The sequence below is a fragment of the Microtus pennsylvanicus genome, chromosome 1 (genome assembly GCF_037038515.1).
Source record: "Microtus pennsylvanicus isolate mMicPen1 chromosome 1, mMicPen1.hap1, whole genome shotgun sequence".
NCBI classification, from domain to species: Eukaryota; Metazoa; Chordata; class Mammalia; order Rodentia; family Cricetidae; genus Microtus; species Microtus pennsylvanicus.
The window spans coordinates 50,333,698-50,358,701 of NC_134579.1; the positions used below are offsets into that span (position 1 = coordinate 50,333,698).

The window sequence follows — 25,004 nt, forward strand, 5'->3', positions numbered from 1 at the left end:
ACCAAGGCAGAAAGACTCCAGGAAGTCCAGTTCAGCATTTGATCATGAAGCTGCTGCGTCTTGTGTCTGGACTGCATCTGTTTAGATAATGGAAGATAATCATCAATAAACTGTAAACAGACTCCAGCTTCCAGCCATTTAATTGTGTTATGACCTGTTTGTATCAGCAATCACTGAAGAATTTGCATTATTTCTTACATTGTTTAAAGTCCGTGTATAGGACTGGAGAGTCTGCTCAGTGGGACATAGCTGCCATTCCAGAGTACCGGACTTCAGCTCCTACCTACCACCCTTGGTGGGAGGCTCACAACAAGTTAACTAACTTCTGGAAATCTGATATCCTCTTTGGGTCTCTGCAGGCACCCACAGACATGCGACATATACATGGGCACATACCAGTAAATAAAAATAAAAACAAATTAAAAAAAACTTTTAAAAGTCTGAATCTATAAAAGCCTTTCTAGATGAGACCATAATTTAATGAGTGTTGCCAACGGGTTGGTAGCCTCCTTCTGTAGGAAGCATGTTAGTAAGTACATATTCTTTTTTTCCCTTTAATTTAAAAACTCTCAAAAATGGTGACATAGATGTGAGGCTGTCTTGGAAGAAGCCAGTGGCTCTTAGTCTGGTCCGTGGGCTATAGGTTGACCACCTGGTACACACTTGGGACAATGCACACTTAGTGCAATGCACGTTTAAGGCAAAGACAAACAATGATTGTCCTTGCTGGCTTACCCTTCAGATGGGCATGTCCTCCAAGAACACATTCCCAGATCCACTCAGAAGAACCATTTACCAGCTCCCTGGGCAGCTCATAGTACAGTCATGCTGACATTTACAATTAGTTGTCACACGCCTTTGTAAGCGAGATGTTGAGTGACTGGTGAGCTCACGAGTCAATGGCAGTACGAAGCAAAAGCATGGAGTGAGACGTGTAGTGCTCCAGGCTTTCTCAAGCCTCACTATTTTAGACTGTTTCCTTCTATGATGATTCAAACCAAAATATAAGAGCCAGGTTCCAAGGATTCTCTCTAAATGCCTGTAACTTTAGCCACATCAAGGTGACCTATTACACAAAGTTTTTCTTCTTGAGTTTTTTTTATTAGCATGTGTTATTTGTAATGCAATGGATTTTATTATGACATCTTCATACATGAACGTGATTTATTCCAATCTTTATTGCTTTCTCTTGCCCTCTGTTAATCCCCTTTCTCCTCCCAAGCAATTCGTCTTACCTTTGTGTCTGTGTGTGTGCATGTGTGCATACGTGTGTGCATGCATCTGTGTGTGAGTGAATTTCATTAGGCTTGTTTACAGGACCATGGGTGAGAAATTGTTTATCCCATTGATGAAAACAGATTTTTTTGTTCTAGTTTTCTCCGCTATTGCCATGATAAACAGCATGACCGTGGGGAAGAAAGGGTTTGTTTCATGTCATACTTCCAGTGCACCACGAAGGGAAGTCGATGCAGGAACCTGGAGGCAGGAACTGAAGCAGAGGCCAGGGAGGAAGGCTGCTTACTGTCTTACTCAGCTTGCTTTCTTACATTAACCAGAGCACTGCCCGGGGTGGCCCCACCCACAGTGTGCTGGGCCCTCCCACATCAATCACTAACTAGAATGTATAGTGTAGCGATGCTCCTAGGCCATTCTGAAGGAGGATTTTTCTCCGTTGAAGTTCCCTCTTTCAAATGACCATGACTCATGTCAACATCGACAACTACCCAGCTCGATCACCTCTTAACTGGGTAGAAATCCTCAAAGAGGGGTGGATCCCGTGAGCCCCCCTACTTCCCCAATGGGATCTTGTGCAGATCTTAGCAATTACGCACAGCTGCTTGCATTCAAGAGCGCAGCAGCCGTGCCTTGCTCAGAAGCTAGCCACGTGCTTTTCCTCCACCCAGCTTCTTTTGTACTTAACAGTCTTTCTGGTTTCTCTGCACTGTTCCCCGAGTCTTGGAGATGGTGTCATAGATGGGCTCTTTGTGTCTTGTCACTCAGAGTTATTTATTCTCTGTGCTTTGACAAGCTATGAGTTTCTGCAGTCTCTGCTGACCACTGCAGAAAAGCTTCTCTGGCCAAAGCAGACAGTAGCACTATCCTGTGAGCATAAACATAGCTATTTAGAAGACAGTTTGACAGGCGCTTCGTGATCATTTAGCAAAATAACAACAGCAGCTTTCCCATTAGGGCCGATCACTGCCCCAAGCTGTAGGCTTTCGGCCAGGTTTATGCTACCGGATGTGAATTCTGTCCCATGGAGCAGTCACCAAGCCCAGTAAGAAAGCAGCTAGTCACTCCCCTAACAGACTCGCCACTATTGCACAAGTGGGCTCATCTTGCCTGGCTCGAGTCCACAGCTGTGTGACTATTGATGATAATTCTTCCAAGAGGCCTGCTTAGCCCCTTCCAGCACATTCAAGGCTAGCCAGCAGGGAGGAAGCTTCCAGAACAGTTCCAGCTTGCTTTCTCAATGTCCCGTGACTAAAGCATGTGCCATCTTTAACAACAGGGTCTTAGAAGCTTGTTCTTGTGGGCAACCAATGGCAGGAGCAAATGCCTATATTCTCCTGAGGAGCTTCTTTGATCAAAAGCTGTTGGGAAGGTGCCCCCACTCTGATTTTGCTTTCCTTGACTTCATACGTTCATAGGTATATATATCAATTTCTTTTTCCTTGATTATTCTAGAATCAGCTTGCTGTTCTGAAATAATTGAACTTAAAAATAGGCTACTTCATAAATACAGAAGAAAATTTGACTTTTAGTAGGTCAAATGACTTTTTATGTGTTTTTCTGAGCACGTCGGGCAGAGATAATTGCTTGGGAACTGGGAGAAGCCATTTCTCAAGTGTCAGTGATGATCCGAGTGAGGGCTGTGTATATTAACCAGAAACTTTGACAATGGAGCAGTTGGGTGATCTTGTCTTTCCTTTTTGAGAGTTCTTCTGTTTTACATGTATAAGTGAACACATGTGTGGGAAGAGATTTTTTTTTATCTCATTCTTGACTTGTAGTTTCCTGACTTTGAATTTTCCTGAAGTAAAATTACCACGCATTAAAAGGCAAGTGAGTTTTCATAGATATAAAGTCTGCTAATGCACCAGCTGGGTGGAACTTGCTCAATGAACATTTCTTTCTTAACAACTGCTCATTTCTGGAGTATATAGTCTTACTAAAGAATATTCTCTTATTAATGTACTTTGAAATGCTAATCTGACTTGATTATGTTCTTTTCCTCTTTCCAGAAAGTACCAGTATGCTACATCTTCTTTCAAAGGGAAGTTTAAAACTGAAGCTAAAGAGGCAGAAGAGGCAGCAAAAATGGGTATATGGATTTCTATGTCCAAATCACTAGAGTTCATCCACTTAGCAAATGTTAATTGAGCACCCATTCTCAGGAAAAGCCTGCTCTAGGTATTGGGGGTACTGTGATTGTCAGTCAAATGTAGCTCTTATCTCTAGAACCTAAAGTGCACTCTCCATCTCTGGTTTAATTATGATATCATTTAATATCCTTCCTACATTTACCTGCCAACCCTTGTGTGTGCATGCGTGTGTGTATGTATGTGTGTATGCACACACATGTGTGTGTGTGTGTGTGTGTGTGTGTGTAGGTCAGAGAACAACTTCTAGGAGTCAGTTCTTTCCTTCAATGACGCAGGTTCTGGAGATTCTATTCAGATTGTTTAGGTTTGTGGCATGTACCTTTACCTGCTAAGCCATCACACTGAACTATAATTTAGTATCTTAAGTATGATTCCTGTACTAGTTAGAGCTAATATTGCTATGATGAAACACCAAAAGCAACTTTGGGAAGAAAGGGTTTATTCCCTCCACTTTTCCATGTAACAGTTCTTCATCAAAAGCGATGAGAGCAGGAACTCAACCAGGGAAGAAAGCTAGCGGCAGGAACTGATGCAGAGGCTCTGGTGAGTCATGCTTACCAGCTTGCTCCAAGGGGTTGCTCAAATTTCTTTCTTATATAACTCAGAAAACCAGAATGGTCCTGCTCACAATGGAATAGTTTTTCCACATCATCCCCTGATTTAGAAAATACCCTAAAGGCTTTATTGAAGCCTGATCCTCTAGAGGCATTTTCTCAATTGAGCTTCCCCCATCTCACGGAACTATAGCTTGTGCCTTGTTGACATAAAGCCAGCCAGCACAATTCGCAACATATTAGGAATTAATTGATATGTTAGAAACTCTGGATGCCATGATGCTGTGTCAGCTTATGTTAAAGATGAACATTGCCTCTATTTGGGAAGTACATTCACCCTTCCATTTGGACTTGGCTTGCTGGCCAGTGAGCTTTCTGGATCTGCTTGTCTCTACCCCACAATGTTGGGGTTGTATAAACATGCAATCTCTCTCCGCTTTCTATGTTGGTGGTTGGGATTCAAACCCAGCTCAGCAGGCATCAAACTCACAACAGCATCTTTCATCTGCCTCAAATAGAAGAGTTAAAATGAGAAAGATCTCTGAGAGGACCACATGGTTTTCAGGTTGTGGTCTCTGTGCCATCCATGGTGGTCATGGTTACAAGTATAGAGAACATGTGCTTAGAGATGGCTTGGAAGAGTCTCTCTGTTATAACTAACTGTTGTGCTTCTGTTTCCAGTGGAACTCAAGGGTAAAGAACCGCAAGTCAAAGTACACCAGCCCAACAGAATTTCTCCGTCTTCTGAAAAGGTACGACACACACAAAGCTAGTGGCGAGGAACAGCACTTGATCCTCCCCCCTCCCCTGGGCACCCTCGTCTCTGACCTCGTATTTTCTAAACTCAAATACAGACAGGTTCCAAAGATGATGGGAGTTTTAGCACAGGTAAACGGATGAGGGGGGGGTGCAGAGACAGGAGAGAAGAGGGAAGGCTGAGGTGAGCAAAAATGAACAGAATTGGGGGTGAATTTCGAGCAGGGTGAAAGAACTTTACTGTCGATTTGTTTAAACTGAAAAGGAAAGCAATACAAGAAAAAGAAAAATAATAAAAAGATAGCAGGCAAATGTCTAGCCTAGGAAGCATCCTCAGAAATGTCTATTCAAATTATAGCTCTCCATGGACCCAGATAAATGGGGAAAGCAAGAAGAGGGCTAATAAGCAATCCTTCTTCCCAGTGCTAGGAAACATAGATCATAATTATGAATATTAATCACAGTGCTTCCAGCTTACAACACTCTTTTCTTGTGAGTCGTCTTGCAGAGTTCATAAACAATCTCTGTAATCCATGTAATATGCTCACGAGGAAGGCTCATTATAAAGAACTATAGTTATTAATTATAGCATACTGCAGCTAACAGAAAAAAGAATATCGCTGCAAGATATGCACTGCAAGTCTTCTTTGACCAAAACCTTGGTGCAGTGCATCCACTGTGGTGATTCATGAGGTGCTGCAGTGATTTGCTTTCATGCAAAGAGATGAACAGGAATGGGAGGAGCAATCACTGCCTTTTACTTTCTCTATCACCTCTTCTACAGATTAAATAAATCTGTGCAATGGTGCGGCCTTAACTCTACAAGCCAGGCATCTGTCTAATAAAGTCTCCAGCCTATTCGTCATGCAGGAGGGGTGAAGAGAGGTTGTTGTATGCTAGAGCTCCAAGCAAAGCAAAATCATGGCTTTCTCAAGATTTCTACATTCTTGCTTTCATTTTTTTAAACATTTATTTATTTATTATGTATACAATATTCTGTCTGTGTGTATGTCAGAAGAGGCCAGAAGAGGGCACCAGACCTCATTACAGATGGTTGTGAGCCACCATGTGGTTGCTGGGAACTGAACTCAGGATCTTTGGAAGAGCAGGCAATGCTCTTAACCACTGAGCCATCTCTCCAGCCCCTCTTGCTTTCATTTTTAAGGAACAAAAACCTATATTATTTTTATTTTATTGTATTTTAAGCTTTTTAAAATGTTGTTTCTAAAAGCATCAGTGCCCTTTGCGTTCTCTATATGGGAGCCGAGAGAAATGGAGTCTCATGGGCCAGGGTCTTGCTCCTGTCCTTGTGCCTCTGCCCTGTGTTGGGTGAGTGCTCTGCCTGGTAGGGTAGGTTGTCTTTTGACCAGCTTGCTTTGTAGCTCTGAAGAGTCCTTGTTACTTTAGTGTAGAGAAGACACCGAAGCAGAGAAACCTGAACTGCTGACCTCTTACATGCTCCCAAGTGAAATCCTTTGCACTTAACGCCGCCTCTGCCCTCTCAAACTTGAGAGATAGTGAAAGTGGTGTTCTGTCAGTGATACAGCCACTGATAGTGCCACCATCAAGAGGTACCGTCGGTCATATGCCATAAGCGAAGCTCTTTAAATGTCTATTTTGGGGTTTTGTGTTTTTGTTTTTTTTGAGACAGGGCTTCTTTGTGTAGCCCTGGCTGTCCTAGAACTAGTTCTGTAGACCAGGCTGCCTCCAAACCTATGGAGATCTGCCTGCCTCTGCCTCCCAAGTGCTGGGATTAAAGGCAGGGATGTCAATCAATTCTTTTTAAAAAGTATTTATTAGTACATGAGTACATGTTTTATATGATAACGAGTCTCATTGTAACATTTACATGCATGCATGTAATGCCTTTTGATTCCATTCACCTCCGTTGCCCTCTGTCTCCTACTGATGTCTCTTCCCAACAAGTCTCCATAAAAGCCCATTCTTATCTATGAGAACAGTAATAGCAAACTCTTCTTTTGCAGCCTCAATTAGAGGGAATGGAAACATACTAGAGATAAGTGGGGAGAAAGCCACTGTATCAGATTAAAAGAAAGACAGACTTTCGAATGACTTTTGAACACTCTAAAAAAGAAAAAAAACTGAGGAACCTATAAAGGGAACATTCTGGAAGTGTGTGTTCAGAATTTGATAAGGAGGAGACATATTAGGAGGAATACTAACAAAAGTTATTACTACTCTGCTCTCCCCCAAAATATACCTTAGTGACTGCAAACTCCAGGATTCCTGTTCCCTCAGACAAAAGTCAGGGTCTATATGCACTGAATAACTTACTCAAGTTTTCATGTGGTTTGTGTCAAAACCCTTCTACCACATATGGAGTAAAATGAAGGCAGAGGGATCTTAGAATGTGTGCAAAGAAAATAATAGAGGTGGGCTTAGTGTGGATTCTGGAAGCCCTGGACTGTAGTCTATTACTGTGTGTCTGTGGAGTTCCTACCGTGTGAACTGCGTTAGAGAAGATGAGCTGTCACTGCTGCTCCAGAGCCTAGAGGTAACAGGGTGTCAGCTCAGTTTGCATCAATTCAGTGTCCCTATGCTTCTTCTCAACTAAAATATCCTTCTCCAGGATGGATTACAGAAAGCTGGGTACGATGCGGAAACAAAGCATAAGAACCTTCGACAGAAACAGAGGTAAGGCTTATGGCTTTCTGTCTGTGAGGCCCTCCAGTGCTGGGTCAAGTTCTTATTTCTAAGTGGGCAGATTTCGAGTTATTATGACAGTTTCTCTCTCTTAATGTGTGATGTATTATAAGAGTAAATCTTAATATGATGACGCTTCCCCAACCAAGACACACATTGTAAAACACGGCTGATGTTTTTATTGACCTACACATTTGTGTCTATATAATGTTGGAGACAAACCAGAAACACTCTCAGAATTTGACAGTTTAGACTGCATGAAGATGTGTATGTAAAGAAACACAAGCAGCCAACCCTCCACTGTGCCTCTGTCATCTGTCCTTACCTCTCTCTACAGCAGTGGTTCTCAGCCTTCCCAATGCTGCCGCCCTTTAACATAAGTCCTCATGTTGTGATGTCCCCCAATCATAAAATTAGTTCTGTTGCCGCTTCATAACTTTAATTTTGCTGCTGTTATAAATCGCAATGGAAATATTTGTGTTTTCTGATGGTCTTAGACAACCCTGTGAAAGGTCATTCGATCCCCAAATTGGTCACGACCCACAGGTTGAGAACTACTGCTTTAGAGAGCTTAAAATTTAAAATGGGAAACAACACTTGAAGGAAAGTGCCACTTATATGTATTTAAAATAGACATGACAAAACTATCAAAAAAAACCCCACTATTTTCATTTGTAAGTTTGACTTATAGCAAGCTAAACAAAAAAGTACTGCTGTACAAACCAAATCAGACTTTGAGAACTGACAGCTTCAAGAAACTTCTTCGTAGGGAACAGTGATTAGTTTTCAGCATCGTTGTGGTCATATATTTACAACTTTAAATTTAAGCTTAAATGTTAATTATGCAGATATCAGAAGTAAATTTAAGATGCTACGCATTTACCAGAATTATCTAAGTTTCTTAGAAATTTCTATTGAAGACGAAGATTTCTAGTTTTCAGAAAGAAAACCTTTGTCGATAACTTGTTTCTAGCCATAGTGGAATGTATTAAAATTAACCTGTACTGACAAAAAGGGCAGGTGCCTTGAACAGTTTTATTGGGGTGCTTACTTTTCAAGTTAGCATGCGATGTAATGGCATCATGTCACACAAAGGCTGTTTTCTCATTTTGTTTTAGAGAGGGTCTCACTGTGTAGCCATGGCTGGCCTAGAATTCACTATGTGGACTAGTTTGACCTCAGAATCACAGAGATCCTCTAGCCTCTGCTTCTTCAATGCCAGGGTTAAAGATGTTCACTCCCCCACCTGTGCTTTCTAACTCTGTAGACAACCAGCATGTCCCTTACTGCAGAATGATGATGTCACATCGTCTAAGGCTCTGTTCCGAGAGCCTCGCACTGTCAGTCGGCATCATTTGTTGCAGAATTGGGATCACATAGTTAAGGCTTTCGAGAAAGGCTTTGATCTATATATTACCTCACGTAATATGTCATCACGTAATACATTAACGGAAGTCAGCAGATCAACCTGTGAGAACAGAGGAAAGACCCCATTTGTTGTCACTTGGGGCTGAGAAAGGATGATTTGTTATACCTCTAGTCATTCCAAATTCATTTCTAAAATCCTGTCTTGGTCTTCACCATATCCCGTGTCTGGGCAGACATTTTCCCATGTAGCAGGTGCGACACAGTGTTCAAGTTGCTCTTGGTTGCCCGGTTACTATGAACATGAGCCAAACCCATGTCTCACAGCCAGGTGGTTTGCACAGCTCCAGCAGCCTCCCCGTCCCATGGCTGTCTGTATCACACTCTGCTATTTCTCAGTTTCTGTTTTAGCACGGAATAGAAAAGCCACAGAAATATGAAGTATAATAAAAAATGAAATCAAACAAAGAAACAAGAACAAGTAGTGCCTAGTCTATCCGTTACCACGTCATTCACTTCATTTAGCTTCTGAGCTTTGACAAATGGTGGAGGGTAAGCTAGAGAAACATTGTTGGCACCGCTTAGTCTGAGTAAGCTATTTGGGAATTTGAGAACACACTGCAAGTGGGAAGCACATGCCATGTCAGGAACTTTTTTTTAAAGAGCCACGTTATCATTTTTGAATATTGCTGTTATGATGGCTATTTTATGTTGTCAACTGGACTACATCTGGAACTCACTAAAATGTAAACGTACACCTGTGTGGGAATTTTTCTTCATTAAATTATGTGAACTGGGAAGATACACTTTTAATCCAGATCTTTTGAGGTGGAAAGATTCCCCCTTTAATACAAGCCACACCTCCTGCTGTCAGCCTATATGAAGGACATGGAAGAAGGAAGCTTGCCCTCTTTGCTTTCGTTTTTCTGCTCTCACTGGCAAGTCCATTCTTTCACTGCATTAGAGCCTATTTCTTTGGGAGTTTGATGTATACTGAAGACCAGTTGAGACATCCAGTCTTGTGGATCGAACAACTACCACACTCTTGCCAGGAGTGTTTTCAGAGAACCAGAAGTATAAGGATAGATTTTTTAAAGTGTCTGGAGCAGGCTTTCTAATTGGCCAACACCTACAGTTACTGAAGCCCCTTCTAGGAGCTCAGGGAGCAGTGACAGCCCATGTAGGTGAACTATTTTATGAAGTTAAGGAAATAAATGCATTTGATTATCCTGATTCACCAACTGTAACAGGCAATGGATTTAGTGACTCTGTTTATGAAACTTTTGATAATTTGTGGAAAAGCAAGGGAAATAATGATTCTGGTCAGTTGCTCCTAGCATCTCTGGGTAAATTGACAAAGGAAAAAATGAGTTCCATGCTAAAATCAATCAACTTCTCTCATCTTAGAACAACAATAAATTCAGTGGTAACAAAGACCAGTTCCAGATGTGCGTTAACAGTTTAAAGGTTTCTATGTGTGTCCTGGAAGAGAGAATCGTCTCTCCAGCAACCACAGATCTCAAGTTGTGAGAAGTCAGTGAGAAGACTGGCTGAATTACAGTGAGCATTTAAATCTTAGCTTCAGAGGGTGTCAGTGGTTAAAGTAAGGACATTAATTGGTGAAGAATGGGATCCTGTAACTTGCGATAGAGATGTGTGGAAAGATCTACTGAGACTGAGAACTTCATATCTTCAGATTTTCAAGGGTTTATTTCATCCAAGGAAATAGTCTCTCCACTCTCAGCAGAATATGTAACCGCACCCCTGAAATATTGCCTTTTATACCTTTGGCAAGGGAAATTAATCTTTTAAACTAGCAGTGACTTTCTTTGAAGGAGATGTCAGGCAAGACAACACAAATGTCCCTCCGGCCCCACAAATAGTTGCTCTAGATCCATAACCAGACTTAAGGCTCCTCGAGCGGAGGTAGAAAGTGTAGACCACGTGGGGGTGCACTACATACACCGCTGTCAATCACGATCAATAAAAACTCAGAGAAATTGGGCTTCAACTTGAAGATCCGAAAAGCAAAGCAACCAGCCACTAACACTTAACTCAACCGCAGTCCGAAATGGCGATCCTGCTTCCGGGAATGTCAGAAGGAGACTGAGAACTTGTCCCCTCCCATTTTATAATCCTCTCTGGGGCTGGATTAAAGGCATGCACCACTGTGATTAGAGATATGCATCATTTGGTTTTTTATGGCACCTAGTGTGGCTACCGGGCTTAAAGGTGTGTGTTACCACTGCTTATAACGCTGTCCAGTGGGGCTGTCTTACTCTCTGATTTTCAGGAAAGCTTTATTTATTAAAATACAATTGAAATGCCACTACATTACTGAAGAGCTAGATGAGTTAACTAATTCATTTAAGCAGAAGTCTGGGGGAATGCGTGGGAAAAGAATTTAGGGGTGGGGGTAACGTTGGAAGGAATATAAAACTGGATCAGGCTGCATTCGTTGGTGTGGGCTCATTGTGTGGAGCTTCTAGGTTTACTATGGAAAACTATTTTTACACAGTTAAAAATAGTTGTCAAAAGTTTGACTGACTAACTGGAAACTTTGTCAAAAGATGACCTACAGAAAAGGAGTTGGAGATGCGCAATAACCCTTCGCTTAGTACTGGTGAAAGGATTTGAAGACTCAGGGAAATGGCAACATTAGAATGGGTATGCTATGTCAATCTAATCCTCCACTATGGAAAGTCTCAGAAGACATGCCCATTGCTAACGTCATGATGAAAAAGGGTGAGGGGATGCCAGCTCCTAGCCTGCTATTAGACCTTAGTGAAAACTGCAAGTCTGAGAGTGGGCACCACATTGCCATGGGACCTGAGCTGCCCATCATGATCCGGGTATTATCTGACCCAGTAAGCCATAAAGTAGGACGTTCACAGCAGCAATCCAATATCAAATATGGGATCCGCCAGAGCGGGTCCTGAAGGCACAGACAGGTTACATGAAGAAACTGCCCAAATGCCTATGGTTTCTGCTCCTGTGAGTGCTGCAGCCTCCCAGGCATGCAGCTACAGCTGGAAGGACTATGTCCTGTGATCAGTTGACTGAGGAAGAGAAGACTAGGGCCTAGTTTATTGCTGATTCTGCAGGTTCTGAAGACTCCACCCAGAGGTAGACAGCTGTAGCATTACAGCCCCTTTCTGAAACACCTCTGAAAGACACTGGTGAAGGGAAATCTTCACAGTGGGCAGAACTTTGGGCAGTACACATGGTCATCTATTTGTTTGGAAGGTAAACGGACAATCTCTTCATTGATTTTCATGCTGTAGGTCAGTGGATGGGCAGGGACTTGAACAGAACTTGATTAGACAATTGGTGGGAGATATCTGGAAAAGATGTATGTGGATGGATCTCTGCAAATGAGTGAAGGATATGAAGATATTTGTGCCCCATGTAAATGCTCATCAAAAGGTGATGTCAGCTAGCTGAGGAGTTTAGTAATCAAGTATACACAATTATCTGTTCTGTGGTCAATCAGCCTCTTTCCCTAGTCACCCCTGACATTGACCAGTGGACCTATGAACAAAGTCAACATCAGAGTCAAGCACTGAGCATCAGATATGTCACCAATCTCCAGAGTGACCAGACAGCCATGTGGTGGCAAGTTGACATTGAAGGACTCCCTCTATGAAAAGGGCAATTTGTCCTTAGTGGAGTATTCTGCTTATAAATTTGCCTTTCCTGCACACAATGCTTCTGCCAAAACCACCATCCATGGACTTACAGAATGCACTATTCATCATCATGGTATTCCACACTGTATTGCTTCTGACCACAGAGCTCATTTCATAGCCAGAGAAGTACGAGAGTGGACCCACGGTCATGGCCTCCAGCTGGATGTGTTCCCCATTATCTGGAAACAGATGTCCTGATACAGCTACAGCACCAGTTAGATAGCAACGGCCTGGAGGGCTGGGGGCAGTGTTCTTTGGAAAGAGGTGGATGATTTGAATCAATGTCCAATACATGATACTGTTTCTCCCATAGCTATATCCACCAGGTTTTTGCAAAATATCTGTCATGTTATAGATCATTCTTTTGATATCTGTTTTCGGAGTTTTATTATCAGGCACTTGTATAAATTTTATATTTTGCTTTGATAGAGCACTTTTAACTGCCTTTGTAAATACAATTCTAGGGCATTGAGGAAAGCAAGAATACTCTCCTTGTTCTTCGGAGTACACATAGAAGACCAGAACCAAGCTGGAATGTTCATTTACAGTAATAACCGGCTGATTAAAATGCATGAGAAGGTTGGTCCCCAGCTGAAAATGAAGTCCTTGTAAGTAAACTTCTTTCTTGAGTCAAAGGCAGTGCAGGGAGCCCACAGTCCACTTCTGTCTGTGGCCCTAGATTCATCACAATCCGAGTCCCGTTTGCCTCTCAGCTTTCCTCTGATGGAATTAATCTGCCTAACCTATAATAACATGAGGCTGTATGCTGGCTCTCAGAAGAAAATCACATTTTTAGAAAAATATTGTTTCTAATGCTTTTCCTTGTGTCTTTCAATCCCTTATATCATCTTTTCAAATGTCCAATATTTTACCAATTAAAAAAATAGAAATTAAAGAAATATTAACAGGGGGCGGGGAACTAAGCTCTTACCTTGTAAGGAAGCCTGTTACAGATTTTGCAGCTCTTGCCGGTTACCTGCATGATATTTATTAGCAAACACCTCCAGTCTGTTTAGATTCTAGATTAATGTGTTCTGGTGCTAAATTACCATGAACTGCTTTGACAGTTATGTGGAATCTTACAAAGACATCATAGAGGAAGGGAGAGATGGTCCAGCTATTAAAGGCCAGTCTCACAACCAAAAGGACACAAGACAGAGACATGGTGGAAAAGAACAGATTCAGACATGATGTCTGAGAGGGGTGGAGTGAGTGGGTGGGGGTGGGGGGCTTTGGTCTTCTTTCAGTCTCATGCTCAGGGAACTAGTTCCTCATTCATTGCTAGGGCAAAAGTGGGTTGCATTTTCTTGTGCCTGTAGGGTTGGGCTAAGCCCTGCAGACATAAAGTTCAAGGGTGACCATCTTTTGTTGAGGAGCATGAGTGCCCTTTAAAGTTGTGCACCACCAGTGAGAACAATATTTCGTTGTTATCAGTTTTAAGGATAGCATACAAAGTGACCAGTTTTGTCATGGCATCTTCATACATGTGGCATTCCTTTCCCCCATGCCCTTCAAAGCTCTCTTACCCTTCCAGCTAATTCCCTTTCTTCCCTCCCACCCCCACCTAGTGAGTCTGCCTTTCTATCTTCTGATCACATGCATTCCAGCACATGTTCTCTTTCTTTTTTATTTTAGATTGACGTTTATTAGGTTTCAGTTTGTCATATGAATACAGATGCCTTTGGAGGGCAGGGACACCACAAGCAGTTGTGAGTGACCTGAACGCAAGTGCTGGGAATCGAACTCGGGTCCTCTGCAAGAGCAGTACTTGTTCTTAACCGCTGAGCTATCTCTTCAGCTCTTCACACGTTTTATTTCACACTTTTCTTAAGACCTTTTCCTTCCCTCTCATGGTCCTTTTTTGAGTTCTATAACCAATAGATACATTCATATGCACACAACTGTACATATAAATCTAAACTTTAAAAAATAGAGAATATAGGCTCTATTTGTCATTCACAGCCTGTCATTTCTTTCAGCATAATGTTTTGCAGTTTTGTGAATTTTCCTTCTCATGTCATATTTTCATTTTTCCTTATGGCCGAGTAAGATTTTGCTTCCTATATGAACCCCGTTTTCTTTATCCAGTCATCTATTGATGGATGGCTAGGCTGACTCCTATTGACTGGTATAGTAGTAAACATGGATATATATCCCTGAGATATGGTGACAGAGACTTTCAGGTAGATGCCCAAGAATGAGAGAGCTGGGTCATGTGATATCTCTGCCTTCTGTTTCATGAAGAACCTCTGTACCGAATTCCCTTATGACTGCACAAGCTTGCATTTTTACCAGCAGTGGATAGGGTTCTTCTTTGTCCACATCTTCATCAGCGTTTGTTGCCTTCCTTTTCTTGGTGATGGTCATTCTTACTGGGGTAAGACAAAATTCCAAAGCAGTTTTAATTTCTATTTTCCCTGATGGTTAGTGATGCTGAATACCTTTTAAAATATATATTGGTTATGTGACTTTATTCTTTTCAGAATTATCCTTTTTAGTTCATTCATCCATTATTATTGATGATATGATTTTGTTTTATGGCATTTAGTTTTTGAAGTTATAGGTCGTGGATATCAATCCCCATCTGATATGTAACTAATAAATATTTCTTCTGCGATGTATGTGATTTCTTTATACTGTTGTGATTGTTGCTTTTGCTGTGCAAAAGCTTTTTAATTTTATAAACCCATTTATAATCTTAGGATTGTTCCCCATGCTATTGGAACCCCTATTAGAAAAATCAACTTCCATGCTCATATTTTGAGGTGTTTTTCTTTAGCAGTGGGAAAGTTTCAGGTCTTATAATATGATCTTTGACCCATTTTTAATGGTCAAGGTGGGAGATATGGATCTAATTTCACTCTTCTATGTGTGAAAATCCAATATTCGGAGCACTAGTCTTTCTACAGCATACAGTTTTGACAGCTTTGTCATAAGTTAGAGGTCTGCAATGTGTAAGCTTGTTTCTGGGTCCTTCATTCTATTCTATTGTTCCACAGGTATATTTTCTGTGCTATTGCTCTTGAGTATGGCTCTATAATGCCTGCAGCATTGGGATCTTCTTACACTGTCTTTCCCCCTAAGGATTGCTTTAGTTATTTGGATGAATATTTTGTGCTTCAATTTGAATTTTATGATTTTTTTCTCGTTTGGTGCATCTATGTATTTTGTAATACACCTGTTTTCAAAATATTGATTATTCCTATCCATGAACATGGGAGATTTTCCCTAAGTTTTTTTCTTCAGTGTCTCAAAGACTTCATTGTAGAAGTCTTTTATTTCCTGGCTTAGGTTTATTCTAATTGTTTTGATTCTGTGAATGGGATTCCCTTCCCCAAAACTGGCATTTGAAAAAGCTATTAAGTCATTATCATGCATAATTAACATGTGCCAATAAAGTATTAAAAGATAAGAAGATACAAACTCAAGCTATTGATTCTTTTGTATGGTGAACTTTGTATCTTGGGACATTGCTGAAAAGGATTTTTGAGGCCTAAGAATTTTCAGTAGACCCTTTTGGGTCTTTGAAGCACAAGGTTGTGTGATCTGCAAGTTGGGATAGTTAGTTCTTCTTTTTTTTATTTGTAAAATGATTTTTAAAAAATTCAACTTAGTTGGTTTTTTTGCATAAGATTCGATTAGCTACCTTAGCAATTGGTATTATTAAACCTCCTGTCTTTAGATCTTTCAACTGTTGGCCTTGGGATGTTGTTCAGACATGAGTGCTGAAGTCTCTTCCTTGATTACCTAAGTGAAACTGGGTCCTATGGTCACACCCACTGCTACTTTTCACTTTATTTTCCTAAAGCCACTTATCACCATGAGAAATAACTGTGCGCATTTATCTACTTACTACTGCCATGATTGCCATTCTGCAGTGAATGAGAGACAGAGGCCTCGTCTTTCTTGCTCTTGTCTAAGTTCCTAGTTTCCGGAACAGGCTCAGGTGCTGACTTTGAATGACTGCATGAATGGATCCTTGGATCCATGAGTAAAGGTGTGTTGTGAGAAAAGGGCAGGAAACGAAACAAGGAAGTCACGTCAGGCCATATGTGTGAGACACAGATTTAGACTTGCAAAATGAGCAATAAAGGGAGAAGGGAGAGGAAGACAGTAGTGAAGCACAAAGCAGACAGGAGCCTCAATTTGGGACAGTGTAAGGAATGCTATTGCAAGAGCAGTGGGTTTTACTCAAAATCTGGTGATGTCAAGAATCAAAATAGCCCAGGTGAATGTATATCCTGTGGCCCTAGAAAAGCAGAAGAGAACCCAGAAACCTTTGCACATCAGGTTAATAATCAGATACCTGTCATCACCCTCTGGGCCTGTTATCTTTCCTTAGTAGAACTCAGTGGACACCCCCAAAGACCACTGCAATGGTGAGATACTTAGCAGATGAAATGGGGGGAAAAAGTGATTCTCTCTGTAAAGGCATAAGATTCCCCAGGTTGGAAAGAGTATTGGCAATAAATCAATGGCATACTGAAGTGGCACTATAGGATACAACCCCCCCCCCAAAAATCACCGTGAATAATTAAATATATTTACGATAGCCTAATAACTTTGGTATGGTCCACACAAAGGCAATTGATTTTATCTGTGGAAGATTTGGTTGCAAGTGACAAGTACATGTTTGTCTGTTCTTCTTCTTTAGCCAGATTTTACAAAGTTCATACATGTATTTACTCCCCCAGACTTGGTGCAGGTGTGATTGGAATTGTCAACGTTCCCTTGGAGATCATGGAACCATCCCATAATAAACAAGAATTCCTCAATGTCCAAGAATACAACCGTCTACTAAAAGTCATGGGACAGTACTTGGTCCAGTACTGTAAGGACACCGGGATCAGTGAGTATTCCATGGCCACTGAAAGGGGTACTTTAAGAGGACTCAAACCTGTGCATTTGTCTTGAAAAGATTCTATTGATTCAAGTAACCAGTAATCCAAAACCCTGAAAGGGGGCTGCTGCTTTGAAAACATAAGAGGAGGACTGGGGTTGTGGCTCAGTGATGAAGCCCTTGTTTAGCTATGAATTCCATCCTTGGCAGTATGAAGTCTAAGTAAATAGAAGTGAAAAAAGAGCCAGTTTTATAATCTTTCCCAGAGTATCATATGATAAACAAAGCATCAGGTGGCCATCATGGCACATACCTTTAGTCTGAGCACTTGGGAGGCAGCGGTAAGTGAACCTCTTTGAAAATTAGTCCAACTTGCTCTACCACCCAGAGCTACATAGTGACTCCTTCCTTCCTTCCTTCCTTCCTTCCTTCCTTCCTTCCTTCCTTCCTTCCTTCCTTCCTTCCTTCTTTCCTTCTTTCCTTTCTTTCTTCCTCTCTCTCTCTCTCTCTCTCTCTCTCTCTCTCTCTCTCTCTCTCTCTCTCTCTCTCCCTCTTCCTCTGTGTGTGTATATCTGTCTGTATGTCTCTTTCTCTCTCTCTCTCTTTGTCTCTCTCTCACACACACATGTATGCACGTACATGCACACACACATAGAGGCACACATGCACATAAAATCAGACTAGAAATTGCAAGAGGAGGGCAATCAATAGTGTGCTGTGGTGGTTGATCAGAGAGAGGCAGAAGATGGCTCCCAAGAGATCGAGAACCTTTAGAGGGTCTTGCGAGGCTCCATTGTCTGGGAGCACACAGTTCCGTATGGACCTGAGAATCTCTTGCCATCCCATACTGTTGAATAAAAAATATCAATGAGTGTGACTCTAGATAAGTCAAACGGTATTCTGTAGACCTAATATTTGCTGAGAATGCTAATACTGAAAACATTTCAATTAAACATAAATGTTTGGAAAATTAAAGGTACACACAAGTTATCTGGAAAATTTCATCTGTTATCACCTCACTTCCCAGAGATATTTGAACAGTGACTTGCTATCCTATGCATTAATGAAACATATACTTTGTAATTTGGGCAGACATAGCACTTCACTTATAGAAAGGAACAATAGCTACTGTGAATCTGTTCAATGATTGACTTGAGATATATATAATACAAGGCTATCAAAAATAGTGTACCCTTGGGCAACTTAAGAAGTTATTATTATTCTCCTTGAAGTAGAGGGTTTTCTAATTTTTAGAGTGTTTTCTCTTCTTGTGTACTCACTGTAATTGCACCTGGAAATTCCTCACCAGTGAAACAGAGGGAAGGATGCAGGAATTCATAGGACAGTAGAGCAGACTGGTGCCCAACCAAGCATGTTCGTGTCATCGTCTATCTATGCTGTGGTCTATGGACCAGCAGCATCCATACCTTATACATCTCCCCCTCAAAGGCGTATTTGAAGTTACACTAGTCATGGGGATTACAGGTTCTACTTAAAGCTGTAGAAAGCATAGAAAGTTATAAATATAAGTGCAATCATAAGCATAAATAAAGTGAAATAGAAGTTAAGCACATGCTCCTTGGTTTTCAAGTGTGAACATATACAGAATGAAAGCAGTGAGCATTTGAAATTGTGGGGCTCCTCTTCTCTTCATATCCTCTCAGTAATGCAGACCTTAGCCTCCTAGCCTTGTAGTAAGGAATGACGTTCCCGCAAAGAGCTAGCATACATTGAAAGGTCGTAGAGCTATCTCCACAACATGCTTGGCGTGTCATGGTCCTGTTGTGCATGGATCTTGCTCCATCCCTTGGCCTGGTGTGTGTGTGTGTGTGTGTGTGTGTGTGTGTGGTGTGTGTGTGTGTGTGCACTGTCAGCAGTCTTGCTGTCACTTGCCACCTCTCCTCATCAACTTTGTTATTCCCTGTCCTTATCCTATCTACCTCCCCCACGTTCCTTCAAAATCCTCTCAAGTGATGTAATATGATGCAAAATAATTTATCTATCTCTGTTTCTTTTAATATTAGTTAATAACATTGTTATTCTAATTCTATAACTGCCTATAAATTAATTTAAGGATAGAGGATACTTTTAGAAGAAAGAAAAGAACTCAGAAGGAAGACAGACCAGAAGCAGAGTAGCAAACATGGACAGTGGTTTCTGTATTACCAAGTTTTCTAAATTTCACTGAAAACTGGAATTCCGTCAGCAAGGTCTGGCCTGATAGTTTCATTAACTTATGAGCATACCGACCTTCGCTGGAATAGCAAAAGTCATGTAATGCTTGACTAATACTCTTAGAGCCAGTACAACAGGGCACGCTGTTTTAATGAAAAGTATTTGAGAGGTTTTAGGATTTTTTTCCTTATAAATAAAAGATGCAATCTTTGTATTTGCTGTAAATCTGATCTGTTCCTATGGAAAATTGGACCCTTGTGAAAAATTCAAATCAGCAGAAAGAGAAATGCAGAGGGAATGACTTTGTGTCGTTTGCCAATTCTGCATTTACTTTTGCACAGTGGGTCCTAAGGATATCAGAAACAGTGCTCACCAAGGCTGACCTCACCTCACTGTTGACAACTGTTTCCTGAAGTCTTCTGTATCCCAACAACGCTATTGCTATTCTTCAGCTTTGAGGAGTAGGGAGAGAAGAAGATAGGAATCCCGGGTGAAACATCAAATGACATTTGAGGTCGCATGTAATCTATCATGTAGAAATATGTTATTAACTCTATAAACCGATCAGAATGGAACCGATTACTAAAATAAAATCTATGATGTAATAAACATAATCTTTCCCAACAAAATGCAATACATTCTCAGGAATGTATTTAATAAAAAACCCCAACATTGTTTAGTCAAGTCTCATCCATCCCCTTAGCCTCACTGCTACTCAGCCCTGAGACATGGCCTACACAGAAGCACACGCACCACCTCTCCAGGCTGCCTGGGAATCTCAGCATCAAAGTCTTTTTCACCTTTCTCATGTTTATTTTCATTCAGTCTGCTATGGTAGGTACTAGTGTTCTAGAACTGACCAGTCAAAATCAAATGTGATCTACTCTTGTCTAGTATCTTTGAATCTAGTAATAGATTGCTGTGTTCTGAATATTGTGTCCACCCCACAGTAGTAAGTTGAAACCCGGACCCCTCGGGAGGATGGGATTGGGAGGAGAGCACTTTGGGAAGTGCTAGTGTCCTGAGAGCAGAGGCCCCATATTTGTAATTAATATAACAAAGGAGCAAGTGAGGGTAGAGAGAGAAGGCACATTCCTGGGCCAGGAGGGGAGCCCATGGCTACACGCCTGTCAGGGCATTGTTCTTGGACTTGGCAGCCTTCAGCACTAGGAGAAGCAAATTTCCATGGCTTGTAAGTCACCCAGTCTATGCAACCCAGAAGGACTAAGGCACAGAGCTAACCTGCTCTGACAGACAATTAGAAACAGAATTGTTATCTAGTAGAGAAGAATGAAAAGGGAAGCCACAGCCAATATCTGACAAGCTCCAGTCTTTGGGCTAGGACATGCTTTCCGGAGGAAGTGATTATTTCTGAAGGACAAATAAGAGTGGACGGGCTATCCTGGCTCTATCCACATGAGCTGTGGGGAATAGGCTCAAAGTCTTTCCAGTTGTGAGCTGCTAAGATCCTTGAAGGTAGCTCATGTCTCTCTTTAGCCTTGTTTAGCCATTACCAACAGCTCCAATCCGCTGTTATTGTTCACGTGGGCAGAACTCGGTTGCTCTGTCATTCTGGTGCTTACACGGTGACATATCAAATGTTCCAGAGGAAGCACAGAAAGATTGACTGACATAGGCTCATCACTTCCTTTGGAGTGCTTGTTTTGATTTCAGTGTAGCTTGATAGTGCATAAACTCTTCATAAGCCCATTCGTGACCCTCGGAATATTTATTGCTAACTAAAAAATTCAACAAAAAATTTAATGTGAGTTCATCTAAAGCCAGACTTAGCTATACTTTAATTTTTCGGAAAGCCGGTTTTTTTAGTCCCTACTGTACAATTGTGCATGTCCTCACTTCAAATTTTATGACCTTACTTGTCCCCAGTCATTCAAGTTGTCAGGGTTTTATCTGTTGCTGACTTACAGATGGAGTATTATCGTACAATATTTGTGGAAAGTGAATATTCTATATGGTTTCATGTGAATCCTGTTGCATAAGATGGAGAAAAAAAAGCATTAGGGCCTTGAATAATGGTCTCCATTGAAGTAGACATAGATATGTAGGGCACTGGCTTCAATTACAAGTTTTCCTAACTAGTTTGTCAGTAAATCACATCAATTTCTAGATTTCTGCTTAATTTAAATTAAATTAAACTTAATATGTTTAGAGTCAATATATTTTTAAAAGATGGATAATGCTCTCCTGAGTAAAGCTGTCTACTGCATCACAAGATTTCCTTTCCCTGTGGATGCAATTTAGTTTCTCAGATGTTGGAACCTCACTACAAGGAAAACAGACTGCTTCATCCTTCTAGAGACAAGTGTGTGTAAACAAAAAGGTGAAAACATGAGACAAGTTTAAGATCTAAGCCAAGAACAATCCATATCTTTTAATTTTACTTTATGAATCTATGAGATTTATACATTTGTTTTGACTTTAAATGTTGCATCTAAATACTATATTTTGTGAATATCTTTAATTTTTATCATACTGTTGTGGTTTGAGCTGTGCCCCTCTGAAAGTCCCATTTTGAAGCCTTAGTCCTAGTATGTGAGGGTGTGACTCTTTTTGAAGATACGTCCTTTAAAGAAATACTTAGATTAAGATGGAATTGTTAGTGTGGACTCTATTTCAACCAGCCCAGCGTCTTTGTAAGAGGATATTTAGTCACACAAGAGAGATCCTAGGGACAGACACAGTAAACGAGTAGACTGTGGAGGAAGACACCAGAAGGTGGTCATCTGCAAGAAAGGCAAAAGCCACAAGGACAGGTGCACATCAAGGCCATGGACCAGTGCATCAAGGGAGTGGCCTTCTGCAAATAAGGGGGACACCTCAGAAGGGAATGAGAGTGTGTTGTTTGGCCAGCTAATCTGGGAGTCTCAGCTGCTATGGGAGGCCAAGGAAAAACTTGGAAGCTCCATAAAGCTCTCATTTAGCCTTGGCAGTGATCAGGTTGTGGGGAAATTGATTTCAGCTCTACTTTCATTTCTTCCACCACATGGATTGTGAAAGGCATAATTCAGGAAATTCTGTAGTTACATCCGTGAGTACTTTAGCATGCATTTCTGAAAGTAAGTCCCCTTTAAAACCACAGTGCAGGTACCATAGCAACATTTGTCAGCATTTCCACAGTATGATAAATTACCTAACATACTATTCATACTTATAAATTATTTCTTATCTTGACATAATCCTTAGGACTCTTCCCCCTTTTTACACTTGTTTCTACCTCTTTATTTATCCTTGAAGTTTGTTTGCAGGTAGAACTGATTTTGTGGTCTTACGATTTTTACAGAGTATAGAATTTGATCATGGTGTTCCTGTTTGATATGCTTTTCTATTCTGGTTTTGCTTTAGTTTTGTAAAGTAGCATTCTATGGACTGTAGCCCAATCAAATGTGATTTAGATGTGTTTTTCTTTGTTAAGAGGGCTCTTTTTGGGGACATATGGCTCAGTCAATAGAGTACCGTAGAAAAAGAGCCCTGGTTTCAATCCCTTGCATTGCATAAACCAGGTATGATGGCTCACATCTGCAGTTTTAGCACTTTTGAGTAGAGGCAAGAAAATCAGGAAGTTCAAGGTCATTTTCAGTCAACCTGGCATACATTAGACTCTGTCTTCTATTGAGAGGCATGGAGGAATAGTAGTGGCTGGGCTGTGGTGGCATATGCTTTAATTCAAGCATGTAGGAGACAGAGGCAGGCAGATTTCTTTGAGTTTGGGCCAGCCTGGTATACAGAGTCAACTCCAGTGCAGTCTCCAAAGCCACACAGAGAAACCCTGTCTTGAACCTCCCTGCAAAAACACCCCCAAAAGATATTAGTAGTGGATGGTTAATCTTAAATCACATAAAATTATAGAATTCCAATACATATTCTAATTCTACAATATTTTATATTTTATTAACTGTAATAATTCTACCAAGAAAAAATTTACTGATTTAGATGGAGTCACTGTCTAGTGGTGAAGACAGTTCCCAGTCTTATGCTACCAAATAAAATCCTCAATATGAGGAATAGATTATTTCTTGTTGGGTTGTTGGCCAAAGGGGTCCTATAGACACCATGAAACATTATAGGCTATATTACCATTACAAAAGGCCCGACAACCTAATGATAACACCCTATTGCTGAAGATGGTCTTTAATTTGTATCATGGAACATGGAAAAATAGAGCTGGTGCCCATTCGAAGCTTTACCCATACCGATTAGCATTCATGGTTGTGGGAGGTATTCTGCAAACTACTGGAGAAGAAAAATAATCACTAATATTCCTCAGCTACAAACTCTGTAACCTCTGTGACCGGTCTGAAAGATATATTGCATAATAGCAACAGTAAATATTATGTTAGTAACCAGCTACTTTAAAAAGTAGATTCAAGGCCCACTCCATGAGGTGGAACCCATGTTTGACAGTGCTAAACTAGAACCTGAGACTAAATAGGTCATGACACTAGGGGAAAACCTATTCCCATTATTCTACTAAATGAGCATAGCAATAAAATAACTTCCAATTGCATATTTATATACTCACAGATCTGTGTCTTGCTCAGCCCTCCATAGATGGTGGTTAACACAGGGACCCACAACCAGACAGTGTTCAGACAGTGTCTTAAAGTACCTTAAAGTACTAAGCTCCAAATAGAATGTCTTCATCAAACCCATCTTGTAGCTCAGGGCTCTATGTAGAAGAGGAGGTGAAAAGATTGTAAGAGCCAGAGTGATGGATGACTCCAAGGAAACAGCATCTTCTAGACTGAACAGTGATGATACACATATGGACTCAGGGGGACAGCCCGCACAGACCTGCATAGGCTCAAAGCAGACAAAATCCCAGCAAGAAGGGGAAGTGGACACAAGGTCCTACGCTAGCAAGTACCTATTTGCCATTGACACCTGTGGGGAAAGGGAAACTCAGTTTTCTCTATGTCAGTCACACTCCAGGTCCAGTGCTATGCTCAGGAATAGTTGGTCAACACGAACTAGACTGCATGTCTTTTGTGTGCTTTTTTATTTGGTTGGTTTGGTTTGACTTGTTTTTTTTTTAAATTATTATTATTCTTTGCTTGCTTTGAGAGAGAAACAAAGAAAAGAACATGAAGTTAGGTGGATAGTAAGGAATAGGGGATCTAGGAGGATTTGGGCAAGGGTAAAGAATATGAACAATTTAGACTGCATACAAATTTTTTAAAGCCAGTAAAAAAGGAAAAGCTAACTTCCTGTCAGGTGCGCCTTAGTTTTACCATTTGACAGAGAAGCAACAGAACTTTCTCCTGCTAAAGATTGCTGTGAATGAAAGCACAGTGTGAGAGGAGTTGGAGATAATCAAAATCCCTCGACAGGGCCATGCTGGCTGACTGGCTAAATGGAATGCCTGCTCTGTTTAAAATTGCTAACTCCACTTCCTCTCCCAGCGAGTAACACAGCAGCTCAGGAGTCCACCTGAGTGACTTCTGCTGGGAACACAAACAGAAAGATCCCAGCTAGCCAGCTGAACAACAAAAAAAGACAAAACCAAAGCGCACACTTTTAGCTCTCACCACTGCACAGCTTTTGTCCAATGGCTGGA

The 25,004-nt window shown here is 41.0% G+C and overlaps 1 protein-coding gene across 1 annotated transcript in view; it reads left to right on the forward strand.

The window, feature by feature from the left end:
- The window catches only part of Morc1 (MORC family CW-type zinc finger 1), a 192,738-nt gene that overhangs the window by 68,367 nt on the left and 99,367 nt on the right, over nt 1-25,004 (forward strand). Inside the window, exons 10-14 of the mRNA XM_075992002.1 lie at nt 3,246-3,325; nt 4,622-4,692; nt 7,287-7,351; nt 12,879-13,022; nt 17,109-17,263. Of these exons, the coding sequence (XP_075848117.1) occupies nt 3,246-3,325; nt 4,622-4,692; nt 7,287-7,351; nt 12,879-13,022; nt 17,109-17,263 (515 nt within the window). The remainder of the gene's footprint in view (nt 1-3,245; nt 3,326-4,621; nt 4,693-7,286; nt 7,352-12,878; nt 13,023-17,108; nt 17,264-25,004) is intronic.